Source organism: Anguilla anguilla, chromosome 10, assembly GCF_013347855.1.
Source record: "Anguilla anguilla isolate fAngAng1 chromosome 10, fAngAng1.pri, whole genome shotgun sequence".
NCBI lineage: Eukaryota > Metazoa > Chordata > Actinopteri > Anguilliformes > Anguillidae > Anguilla > Anguilla anguilla.
The window spans coordinates 41,032,952-41,046,173 of NC_049210.1; the positions used below are offsets into that span (position 1 = coordinate 41,032,952).

The window sequence follows — 13,222 nt, forward strand, 5'->3', positions numbered from 1 at the left end:
AGGATTAGTGCTGTCTAGCAGGTGAAGAGGGACAGGTACAGGAGGGTTTCTCTCTCCCTAAAGTGACCTAGGACCTCGGGGCTGACAAGCTGTCTCCATGGCAACCACCCCAACCTACCCTCCAAAACCATTTCAGCACCTGGTGCATATCTAATCTGCATTTTAGGATTTTAGGATTTCTAATCTGCATTTTAATCCCCGTTGCCCTGTTTGCGAGTGAACGCCACACACACATACAGGGTTATACTCGAGTATACTCAGGCTACGTACATTGCTCAAGGGTACGACGGCAGTGCCCCGGCTGGGATTTGAGACTGCAACCTCGGAGCTGCAAGCCCGGCTCTCTCATTGGCACACTACGCAGCAGGGAAGGCGGGGCAGAAAGAAAAAGCGTGCAGCTCTTCACTGGAAGAGCCAGCTGGAGGTCCCGAAAGCAGAGCCGGAGACGGGGCGGGACGGGGCGGCCCGAGGCAGGACGTTATTTTTAGCGCATCCCTGCGTTGTTTGGGCTCGCGGCAGAGTCTGCCGTTTCGCCGGCGTAACAAGATCGCGGCCCCCGTCCGCGCAGTGCGCCAGGCTGAGGAGATCGCATTTCAGCGCATCAAGAGTTCCCGTCCTCAAGAGAGCCAGATAAGCATCGAACACGGGCGAGTACAAAAACACACACACCAAACAAAAACACACACACACATACCTAACAAACACACACATACCTAACAAACACACACACACACATACCTAACAAACACACACACACATACCTAACAAACACACACACACACACCTAACAAAAACACACACACACATACCTAACAAACACACACACACACACACACACACACATACCTAACAAACACATACACACCAAACAAAAACACACACACACATACCTAACAAACACACACACACACACCAAACAAACACACACATACATAACAAACACAAATGCACGCACCTAAACAAACACACAAGCACGTACCTAACAAAAACACACACACACGCACCTAATGAAAACACACACACATACCTAACAAACACACACACGTACCAAACAAAAACACACACACATACCTAACAAACACACACACATGCACCAAACAAAAACACACACACCTAACAAACACACACACGTACCAAACAAAAACACACACACACCTAACAAACACACACACGTACCAAACAAAAACACACACACATACCTAACAAACACACACACATGCACCAAACAAAAACACACACACATACCTAACAAAAACACACACACGCACCTACCGAAAACACACACACATACCTAACAAACACACAGGCATGCACCAAACAAACACACACACATGCACCTAACAAAAACACACACACGCATACGCATTCCTAATTTTCCATTCCTTTTTAACTTTTGGCCAAAAGCATTTTGGCCAAAGTTACTGTTTATACCTCAAATCACATTTTATGCAAAAAAAAAAAAAAACATGAAGGAAAAACAAATCAAACTCAATGTGTTTAATCAGCTGGTTTTGCCTCACCCTCATATCTACAGGAAGAGATAACGTCCAGTTTACAGAAAATAAAAAACATGAAACCACAAACATGCACATTCCTCAGTCTATCAAGAGTCGAGGCCAAAATCTGATCAAAAGAAACCCCTCCCCCCCTCTATCCACCCCCCCCCCCCCCCCCCGAAGACACAATCGCGGCACTGAGTCAGGGATCAGAGATACTTTCTGACCCTCAGAGCCAATCCCACGCCAGAGAACATGCGAGATAAGCACAACATCTATCACCTGTCCTCTGCGCCGCGCTCGGGCCCTGAGATCTGCCTGACCCTCATTTACGGAAAATAAACACTGATGTCAGTGAAAACAGCAACATCACAAAGACAGGCATTCAGATGTTAATGATAAGCGTGTTTTCAACACACCCTGCGCACAACACCATCATAAGCACTATTAATGGGAGGACTGTTTCAGTGAACCTCCGTGAACCATTCACAGTCCCCGCGATATCAGTGCCTAACGGGGGGAGAAGGAAGCCACATTATTTAGGTAATTACTTTAGAAACGCACCTTAAGAGTTTGTTGGGAATGACAAAAGTATGGTACTCCGTGATAAATCAACTGGGCCATTTCCATTTTAGCCTAAAAAAAACTAAGCTTAGCATTATCACATAGGAATCAGGGCCCAAAATCACCACACTGCACCACGTTCCTCATTTGGCCTTATTTCCTTATCTGCAAAAACTCAACTGTTCTGCACACGCACATAGACGCACACACACACACACACACAGATACAGACACACACACAGGGACAAAATTAGTTCTTGATTCCTTTTATATTGAAAGTTTCATATTTACTCTGGCACATTGTTTTCGCTCTAATGAGCCGGGTTCTCGAAGCTTTGAAGCCAGCTCTCTCGAGTGTGTGGGGAAAAAAACACAACATGCTAAAATTAGCGCCGCAAAAGCTGACGAGTAAAAACCAAACAATTAAGACGGCTAAATTAGAGCATTAAGGAGAGAGATCAAAGGCAGCGCTCAGTTTGGGCCGGAGTTCTGTGTCACTCACGGGGCGAAGTAACCCTGACCTCCTCAGGACTGGGAGACGACGGAAACGCAAACGAACGCTGGGGAGCTCGAGCAGCACCCTCAATCACAACAAATATCCTCATTCAAATACATTTACGGCTTCGGTGCGTGGAGGTGCTTGTCGTTAGAGAGTGTCCCTCCTGTTTAAATCAGCTTTCGGTGCAGCTTTTTTTTTTTTTTACATCACTGGCACCCCACCTGTGATTTAAACCTGCAATCCTCAGGTCACGCGTCACGCTAGCAGAACCCCAGCGCCGCACAGCCATCCGAGACAAAGCAAAGCGCAAAAGCATTTCCAGCACAGCTCGTTGACAGTGGACACTACAAAACCTGCCCTAGCCATGCGGTTTGCTTGCATTTTTTAAATATCAGCGCATGCCGATAACCTTCACAATGTCACTTGGCAACCAAAACCCAGATTTTTTTTTAAAAACACAAGTACATCAGCAACACCTGACAGAAACGAGAGGACCGATAGCATGCTGACCAGCAGGCTTTTGTTTTCTCACACCCGAGTCTTACCTGATCCTGGAATCTGACAGCCATTTTGAGGTCACCCCCTCTACCTGCCGGAGTCGTGCAGGAGTCCTGAGGGAAACGGCAAAGCGGGGGGTGGGGGAAATTCTAAAAAGCTTCTCCGAAAAAAAACAAGGCCTCAGAACGGCAACCACACCCCTGCTCTAGCCCCAGCGAACAGAAATGCCAAACCTCGCCATCGCTCTGTACCATCCAACTTCCAAGATTCTGGTGTGCGCACCGTTTTCAGACAGAACGGGAGAGAGATAAGCAAGATCAAAGACTGCCTGAAGTTCTCCCACAATGCACTGCAGGGGGCAAAAAAAAAGAAAAGCAACTGCAACCTGAGGGCTGTAGGCACAGCCCACCCTCCCACGGCCACAGCCAATCAGAGCCCTCCTCACCTGGCTGAAAGGTAATACGACCTGTTACCTGAGCCTCCCTCGTCTCCGGCAGAGAGCAAGCATACCTGCTTCAGGAAGACACTCTTTCTCCAATGAAATAACTCTGAAGTGGAAGGAAAATGACTGACAGCGGCATCATTCACTTCTTAAAGAGAGAAGGCGGTTCTAAACTTTCAGTATAAGATTGCAGAAAACACTACAACAGAGATGGTAGCTTGCACTTCTTTCTCTTTCTCCTCCTCCTCTTAACACACACAGGTGCACAGGAGAACACGTAAACACAGGTGACCTGGGATGAGGCCAATAAATGACCAGTGACCACAGTTCCTTTACAGGAACCAATTTCCCCATGGGATTTTAAGCTATTAGCTGAACATTCAAAACAACCAGGCTACGGTAAACAACCAAAGCAGGCAACGACACAAAAAAAAATAGAAAAAAAAAGGAAAAAGAAACCGGGCTTTCTATGGTGAGTAAGCCATCAGCAAATCCGCACAATAAACAGCATCTTCAAAAACAAACTGTTGAGGAAACAAGATAACCAAATGGATTTTCCATTAATGTCGGCCCCACCAAGCCCTCCAGGGCAGCGTTTTTAAAAGTACTTAAGGCTGCTGATAAGAGGTCCCTCGTGAGGAACTTAATTGAACTTGGGCACCACCCCCAGCAAAGAACAGCCTGTTGGGAAGCCTTCCTTTAACGTGTCATCACAGAGCACCATCGTCACCATCATTCCTGCGTCCGAGGCCCTCCATTTTCTCCAGTCCCTTAAAAGTACTGAGAACCATCCCTGTAAACTGACTGTGGTTACGGTAGAGACACCCCTTAATCCGTCTGGTTTCGGTACAGGCACCCCTTAAACCATCTGTGGTCACGGACCGGTGCATATATATTGAAACTGCACAGGCGCTCAAAGGATGTCACATTTTAAATGACAGAGGCTGTTCAATTACAAGCAGCCCAGAATTCCCCCAGGGAACATGAATGTGGGTGTATGTTGGGGGGGGGGGGGGGGGGGGGGGGGGGGGATTAAATATTTCTCACTATTCTTTCACCAACAGCAGGCCTGGGGAGGCATTCCCCTCCATACCTTTGCACCTGCAGGTTTCAGCGTGCAGTAAAAACTTGAGCAAGGCTTATTTCCGGACCACTGCGGCTTACGTGCACAGGTTCTGATTAGACACCATCTTATGGGGACTGCCTGGGGACTGCCAGGTGACAGTGGGGTACAGCAGGCAGGTCTGCATATATAACTGGTCTTTACAGGTGCGGAGAAAAGACAAAGAACAGGTTACAAATGAGATAAATACGTATTTATATTTTAATGTACAGGTGTGCATGTTTATGTGCATACACATACACGCAGGCTCACAGACACAAAAATGTATATATATTTTTGCGATGATTTAACCATCCATTATTTATTCTCTCTCTCTCTCACTCACTCACACACGCACGCACGTACGCACGCACGCACGCACACACACACAAAGGGTTTTATTGTGGGTTCAGTGCCCCTCCAGCCCAAGGAAATGTGCCGAAAACAATGTGTGCTTTTCAACATCGCCTCCCCAGCCCTTACGCAAACAATGTTTTAATTCACACGACCAATTCCTCACCCCCGCCCCCCCACCCCCCAGCCCAGGCTGCTCCATGATTCATTCAGCCACTCGTCTGAACGCTCCCTTGTGAGGACTAATTGTGAGTCCTCACAAAGTATTTGTTAAATGACACATTGTATTCCTGTAGTTTTTTTTTTTTTTTTCCTCTCAATTTGCTTGCTCCCATTATAGTGGATGTCCTATAAGAGGATTCCCAAAGTCAGATAAATTCCACAGTACAGCTGTCATACCATACACAACGGGCTACAAGAAACAAAACAAATTCCCCATTTTGGTTAGTGTCTTTGTACAAAATTAAATGGAGAGGGGTGTTTCACACAAAGCACAAGAGCTGAACGCTAGCCAGCCTAAAATAAGAAGTTCCAGTAAAAAAATAACTTATTATGTAATCTGCAAAGAGAGGAAGTCAAGCCAAACTGTACTAGGACAGTGGTGATCACGCCAGCAGTTGTCAGACACGGGCCTGGACCAAATCTGATATTTATTTTAGTCACTGATTTCTTCATCGCTTTGTATTACCGTTTTTACTTTTTGTGTCTCTATATATTTGTCCGCACTGTAACATCCCAAGAACATACAATAATTGCCTTATATCAACATCATATAAAAATATAAAAATCTACAGAGCATGGTGCATATATTCCAATATTGTTTTTTTTTCTTCTTTTGGGAGAAACAAGCTTTGTATCCCATCATACAAATAAGAATACATAATGAGCAGAAGAGGCCATTCAGTCCATCCAGAACATAAGAACATAAGAATGCATAATGAGGAGAATGAGCCATTCAGCCCATCCAGAACATAAGAATACATAATGAGGAGAACAGGCTATTCAGCCCAGTTAGCCTCCTCATTTGCCTACAGACTAGAGAGCATTCACCACTGCATTAACCCTGGACCAAAACACTTAGGGTCTCAGCCTCTACTACATGCCAAACGGTCCCTTGTATTGACAACCCCTTACATAAAAAAAAATAATAATAATATAAATATAAAGAAATACTACCTGCTATCTGAGTGAGATGTACTTTAAGCTAATTTCCCCCTGTGCTTCCCAGTACTGTGTGGTACAGCTGTACCGTACGTGTTGCAACAGGCTGCAACAGAAAAATGACCGACTTGACCTCTGACCCCTGCCGCCTGGAGAACCGACTTCGACTTCCTCCCCTCGCTATCGGCCGCCCCCATCAGCTGTCGCAGTGTCCGGCCATTGTTCCCCGCCAAACCCTCGCAGGAAGTCCCTCTCTCATTGTCGGGACGAACACAATGTTTGCCGCTGTTTGTGCTCCCGCGCCCCAGCTCCAGGTAAACACCACAGCGGCAGCCAGTAGATTTCCACTCCACCACGGGGACGGTTCAATAAGAATCATTTTTCAAAAAGTCAAACACACAGGTGTGTTATGAGGAACCAACCCCCCCCGACCCCCCCCCTCCTTTGTCCAAAAGATGAAGTCCAAGTCCTGAATGCAATCACGGAGGTGAGGACGACATCCTCAGTTAACCTTTCAAATGAATAGGGGGGGTTGACCCCCAGGGACTTGAGAAGTGTTTAGTTCGCCGTATCAGGGACAAACATCTGACCAAACCTTTTAACCTTTTCCCAGGGTTATATTTTCAAATGGAATTTGTCTGAAAAGGTCATTTCCTTATATTACATTATTTAACTGATAAGCTGAAGTCCTCACACAGGGCATCCAACTGCCTTCATCCAACAGCCTCCTAGTCTCCGTCCTACAGTACCAAACCCTCACCACTATACCACAACGTTGCCCTCATATTTCAATATGCTAAATCAAGCTTGCTACACATATACATTTTGCATGGTGAAGCATATTAGGTATTCCCACCCCCAAGGAGGACAAAATGCCACACATTGCTCTATAAACACCCCCTCCTTCCTAACATCTGCATCTCTGGAATTTTTCCAAAAAGGGCCACTGTTTACAGAAATGGCAAATGTTGCTGCGTCGTGCGTGTGCTTCCAAACCACTTCCTGAAACGACAGGACTCTTGGGAAAACAAACAGTTTCCTCTCAGGCCAGCGGAAATGCACAGAGCTCGGGGCGAAAGAGGCCATCTTCTCTCTGCCCGTCGCGTGGAAAGCGCGGCGAGCTAATCTCGGGTTAGCTGTTCCACACCCCTCTCATCTCAACTGGATAAAGCCCCTCAAACCCTCCTGGCCCACCCGACCGCAAAGCACACTTTAAGGAGAATTGGGGAGGGGGGGTTGCAGGGAGGGGCCATCTACAGAGGGTCACAGCCTCAGAGTTCCTCTGACATCCTGATCTACATTTATGCTCTGCGGCCGCGTCTCTGGATTGTCCCTCCCCTCCCACCAAACTCCCCCCCAGGAACTCTCCCAGGGTGTGGCCGTGAGGAAAGCGCCAGAAAAAGGAAGGAAGCACTCTGAAAACCGCCCACTTCCTGCAGTTTCCCAGATAAGCTCCGCCCCCCCTCAGTCACCTTCAGAGGAGGCCTCAAGTGCACGGCGGAGCTCAATCACTAATGCTTTAAAACCGTTGCAGCCATGGCAACCAGGAGGGCAACACAATCAAACCCCTTCACACTACGGCCCAGAGCTCATAGTGCGTTCTACCTTGTTGCAATGTGTTGCAGCGTCACCAGTGAAACGCAGCCAACATTCCTGGCCCCTTGGCTCTCCATTAAACACCTCCGGAGCGGCGTTGCGAAACGTACCAGTACTATTCCCACTGAACTTCCTGAACAGTACAAGCACTGTTCAAAAATGCACCAGAATGTTCCACCTGCCGAACAGGCAGCACAGCCTGAGCCCACGAGGGCCCGGAAGTCCGCGACCAACCACCCCCAGGCCCCGCGGCAGAGGGGGCCTCTTCTAAAATGAACCCTGCCAAGAAACATTCTCCCCTCGGGCCATTCTGGCCTGAGCAGAGCAAGCCGGGAGACTGTACATTATTAACTCCACCAAATATAATGAAAAAAAACAGTAACGGCTAATATGACCTTCAACTGAAACAATTACCGCAAAAAAGTGACCTTTAAGAACGAACACAAGTCACAGTTCATTCAGATTAACCTTAACGCTCTGCTTTTTTTTTTCTTCTTCTTTTTTTTTTTTCTAGGGCTCGGAGTTCAGGGCACGTTGTTACGGTTACGCAATCACCATGGCAGCAGCATCCGTGCGGAAGCCTCAGCTCTCCCGTGTTCCGTGCCACAGACACAGAAATAGCAGCGAATCCCATTGTCAGGAGAAAATACAGCTGATCCACTGCTGCTCTCTCCTGAAAGAGGAAACTAAACAACAACAACAAAAAAACCACACCGCTTCATGCGGAAACTGTATGTGCAAATGACACGCTCAGCACACAGAAAAATATATCATTCTGGGGCTGCATCAAATCTCTACCAAGGTACATCAAAAAAAGATAAACAACTGAAAATAAGACTTTCAGTAACCTTGTAGTAAATGTCCTTTTTTGTAAAAATGATGTTTCAGAATGTTTCAGCTGTAGGTCTTTAAAGGGGCACAGATTGGAAATTTAATCAAATGTCATGGACATCAACTGAAATGTTGGGCAAACTTGTTTCGTGCCTGAAGTGTGTATTGATACAGTAAAACTGTTCTTGGCCGGAGTTTAAACTCTTGACACGACGAACGAAAGTTTTGTAAACACAAGATAATGCTTGCGGGGACCGTGACATTGTCGGGGCAAGCACACACCGTTCTGTCAATGTTTCTCTGACGTTGCAGCGACACCAGACAGCAAGACTGCAGAGAATGTTGCGAGTTACCACAGATTTGTCATATGTGTCAACTGTCTCGCTCTCTCTCTCTCACACACATTTATGTCACTGTCTGAAGACCTCTTGTAAACTAAGGATACAAAAGACCTATTAAGCTGTGTACACCCTAGCATATAAATCTTTGAGCTGGCATGGGGGGGGGCAGGGGGGCAGAGTATTTCTGATAGGGGGGGCTGCCATTGCTAGTGGTGCCAGCGAGTGAGTAATGCACCAGGCAGGAATCTAAATTAAGGAGGGTGGGGTGGAGAGGAGTTAGCACTTGAGAGCAGCGATAAGGCGAAAGGCATGCCAAGCTTATTGGGAGGGGGCAGAGGGGGGCACGGGGGGGGGTGGGTAGCCGGCCATTAAAATCACCCAGAGACCAGTGTGTGTGTGTGTGTGTGTGTGTGCGTGTATGCACGCACGTGTGTTGGTTGGCAACCCAGAAAAGTGGGTCAACCTTGCACCATCGGGCTGACACCCACTGGTCATGGGACAGGCACCTAATCTGGAGATCCACACCCACCCTGCACCCTGCGTGTGTGTGTGCGCGCGTGTATGTGTGTGCGTGAGTGTGTGCGTGTGCATGTTTGTGTCCGTGTGTGTGCCCGTGTATATGTGTGCATGTGCGCGTGTGCATGAGCGTACGTGTGAAGGAGTGGTTCATTGGCATCAAAGTGGTAACCAGAGAAAATTGGCCCTACCATCCACCCCAAAACCAGCCAACAAACCTTGAATGGAGATCACACATTATATATCCAGCTTCATGAACCACACCTCAGGAGAGGGGGGGTACAGTAAGGTGGGGGGGTGGTGGGGTGCTCCCATGTCCCAGGATAACACACTTGCATCTGCAATACATGCAAGCCTCCCCCCCCCTCCTTACCTGCCCATTCCATACCCACCTCCTCCCCCCTCCCCTGTTTCCATGTTCTCTTTTCTCTTTCCTCACTGCACTTTTCTGCAAAGCTTGCAGATTTGTCTGCAACCACATTCCAATTAACCACACATGCACACACACCACACCTACATGTGCATACACACACACGCACACACACACACACACACAGGGGGAGTCTGTGTGTGAGTGAGAGAGAGAGAGAGAGAGCAAATAGCTATAATAAATGGAGAAAAATAAACAAATAAATACATAATGTGAGGGTGAGAGAAGAGCCTAATTAAAGAGGTATGTGGTAAAGGAGAGCCGGAGCAGCCAGCAGGCCCCCCGGGAGATTAGCGCTGGCAGAGCCGTGCTTCCCGCGGCCTTCTGGGGGATTACCGCCTGTCCCGCCAGTGCTCCTCGCCGCCGGGGGTCTACGGGGACGAGCGCCAAGGCGCTTTCCGTACCGTGCTCGTGTTTTGCCCTTTTTTTCCTTACTCTCCCTCTCTCCCTCTCTCCCTCCATTACTCTCCTGCAGGAAAGGTTGAAGCTCTGGGCCCGTCCTCATGAAGCGTCTCAAGAGTAAGAGAGCTGACCTCAGATCAGTTTCAGCCAGAAGCTTATAATGGGTAAGATTGGGATCGGAACAGGGCAAGCCTGACCCTAGATCCACGCTCCTGCTCTGACATGCTTTACTGAACATGGCCACCTGAGCTCTTTAAAGAGTACAGTGCAAAGTACAACAGCCCCAGGGTTCTCCCTGAGCAGGTGCAACGTGTGCCGTTAAAACCGTTCCCCAAATAAGCGGGCATATAAAAGAGGGAGGCAGGGTGACAAGAAAAAAATTATGCCTGATGAACACCCACCACACTGGATTCAACCCTGCAACCCCTCCAGGTCTAGAGTCCAGCACTCTAACCACTAGGCACCAAGGCAAAGCACAAATATCAAACAACAAATATATTTTTAAGAATAGCCTAATTCACGTCAGTCTAAAGAAGTTTGCTATGAATAAAAAAACAATATTAACATTTTAGTGAGTGAGCAAAATGTTTTTTTGAGAACCCAAAGGAGGGAAAGGTGGTAGCACCTGATTCTCACACCTTGCTTGATTTTCCCGACCGTTTGTGTAAATGCAAATGCTCAATTTAAATTCACGCCCATACCTGAACACACAAATTACAGAAGCAAAACGGTTCACTTCCTTTTCCAAAAGAATTGATGAAACCTACTTCTGCATTCAAAGTACCTTACAGAACTGAACACACACTGGAAGATTGGCTCCCATTTAAGAGACACTATAATAAATATGTACTTGTTTGCTCTCAATTTCTTACAGTGTTATGACTTAAATGTGTTCTAATAACCTTTATTTTCCATCTGCAAAGCACACTTGGACTACAAGACAAACCGCACTTGAACTACAATAATGCTACGTGTACTAAAACAGACATGGTTTTGATGACGGTTTTGCAGTCCCCAGATTAAATGAAGAGATAAAGTCATGCTATTGCAGGGGCGATGCCAGTGGTGGGTCGGAGGATCCGACAGCCAATGAGGAGGGGTGAAGCGGTGATGATCCGGGAGCTGGTGGGGTGCGGTGGGGGCTGTGGTGGGGTTCTCTCAGGTTAGGGGGGTAAGCTCACCCGTCCCCCCCGCCCAGCTCTGAGCTGATCCGATGCTCCAACCCGGCCTTGGGCATAAATAATCCCCTTCCAAATCAGACCCCTGCTGTGACCAGCTGGACAGATAATGACTGCACAAGAGGACAGACCTGGGAGCAGGTGCCTGCGCCAACCTCATCAGGACCACATCGTGGTAATGCAACCACAATGGGACCACAAGAGGGCCGTATAGAAACCACAATGGGACCACAAGAGGACCGTATACAGACCTCAGTGGGACCACAACAGGACCGTATAGGGACTGCAATAGGACCACAACAGGACCGTATAGGGACCGCAATAGGACCACAACAGGACTGTAAAGAAACCGCAGTATGACCACAACAGGACCGTATAGAGACTGCAGTGGGACCACAACAGGACCCTATAGGGACCACAATGGGAAAGAAATGGGAACACAATGGGACAACCATGGCACTGCAATGGGACAGCAACACTGGGGAAGAGTGCCAGGAGAAGGGAAGAGACCAAGGCCATGCCGCCCCACACAAGAAGCGCCCATCAACATCCGCCAGCCATCAGAAGAAAAGTATTAGGAAATACCAGCTAAAATGCAGGCTCTGCCAACTTCACCGAAGAGCGCAGTCAAAACAGCCGTACAAGTTTCCCGTCTTTGGCAACGATATCCAGAGCTTGTGTTAAAACAAGGTCGTGATGCCCCAACCACCCCCTCCCATCCACAGGTGGCTACCATCTAGAGTCCACCACTGCAGTCGGAGGAGAAACACAGCACGGGCTTTTTTCATGTGCCTGAAATCCAACAGGTAGTGTAATAATAACACACGAAAACATTTCCTGGCCATCGATTGCGCCCGCTGTGCACACACGGCACGAAAGCACTCTTAAGGCAGGCGCAGCGCGCGCCGTCCGTTCTTAAAATAGTAAAGAAAATTCCTGCGCGGAAGAACGCAGCGTTCATCTGGGAAGAGCCGCGTAGGCTACCACACAACCCATCATTTTGCTCAAATGGAAATGTCCTATAAAAGGCACGATAACTGGGACGCCATAGCAGCAACCGCGGTTTTGGGAGCGGAATGTTATTTTTACACAGAAATCCCTTGAGCTCAAAACTTAAGAATTGGCCCGCACTGTAAATCGGCGAAACTTCACAGCAGTCGTTCGGAAGCTACGTGGACAACGCACTTGGTGACTCAAGACGAAAGGATCGCATTAGTCACGTTAAAAAATCGCCCAATTTCCATACAGTTCGCCAATGGCCAAATGTGCATTTATTCATGCTGCCTACTTACAGTGAAACTCAGAAGATATACGCACACTAATTTCAGGTTGTTAAAAGACGAGCAAATACTCAACCATCTTGCTATTCAGAGTTCAAAGGCCAGTTTTAATATACGTTAAAAATTAAATGTAATTATGCGTTACTACGGAATACAATAAACAAAGTATGAAATGTTTTCTGGATACCAAAGACTGTCCTGCGTCATAACGTTTCATTTATGATCATCTGCCCACTATTACCGTTAGGTGACAAATTTCGCCCAGCACATCAAGTATAAACAATTACACAATTTAAGAAAACACTGAAGTAGCCAGTAAGACTGGATAGACATTTTCAGTTTTTAAAAGTCAGAACTAGGAGAAAAACAACAGGTGAAGTTCACATTCCACAGAGAGCCCCGTGACAAACTTCAGGCAAACTTAATAAGCTCTCGGCAATGCCTCTGCCCAAAATTACGTTTGAGCCGAAGCCCCTGCGCGAGTCCAAGCCAATAAAATGAGTTACGGTGGCACCACTGGGTGGCAATTTGC

The 13,222-nt window shown here is 47.5% G+C and overlaps 1 protein-coding gene across 5 annotated transcripts in view; it reads right to left on the reverse strand.

Moving 5' to 3' along the window:
* The window catches only part of LOC118237445 (tight junction protein ZO-2-like), an 87,999-nt gene that overhangs the window by 37,291 nt on the left and 37,486 nt on the right, over window positions 1-13,222 (reverse strand). Inside the window, exon 1 of one of the 5 annotated variants that reach the window (XM_035436155.1) lies at window positions 3,105-3,416. The exons of the other annotated variants lie outside the window; for them this stretch is intronic. Within the exon in view, the coding sequence (XP_035292046.1) occupies window positions 3,105-3,128 (24 nt within the window). The 5' untranslated portion in view covers window positions 3,129-3,416. Of the gene's footprint in view, window positions 1-3,104; window positions 3,417-13,222 lie in introns of those variants that run through there. 5 annotated transcript variants of the gene reach the window in all.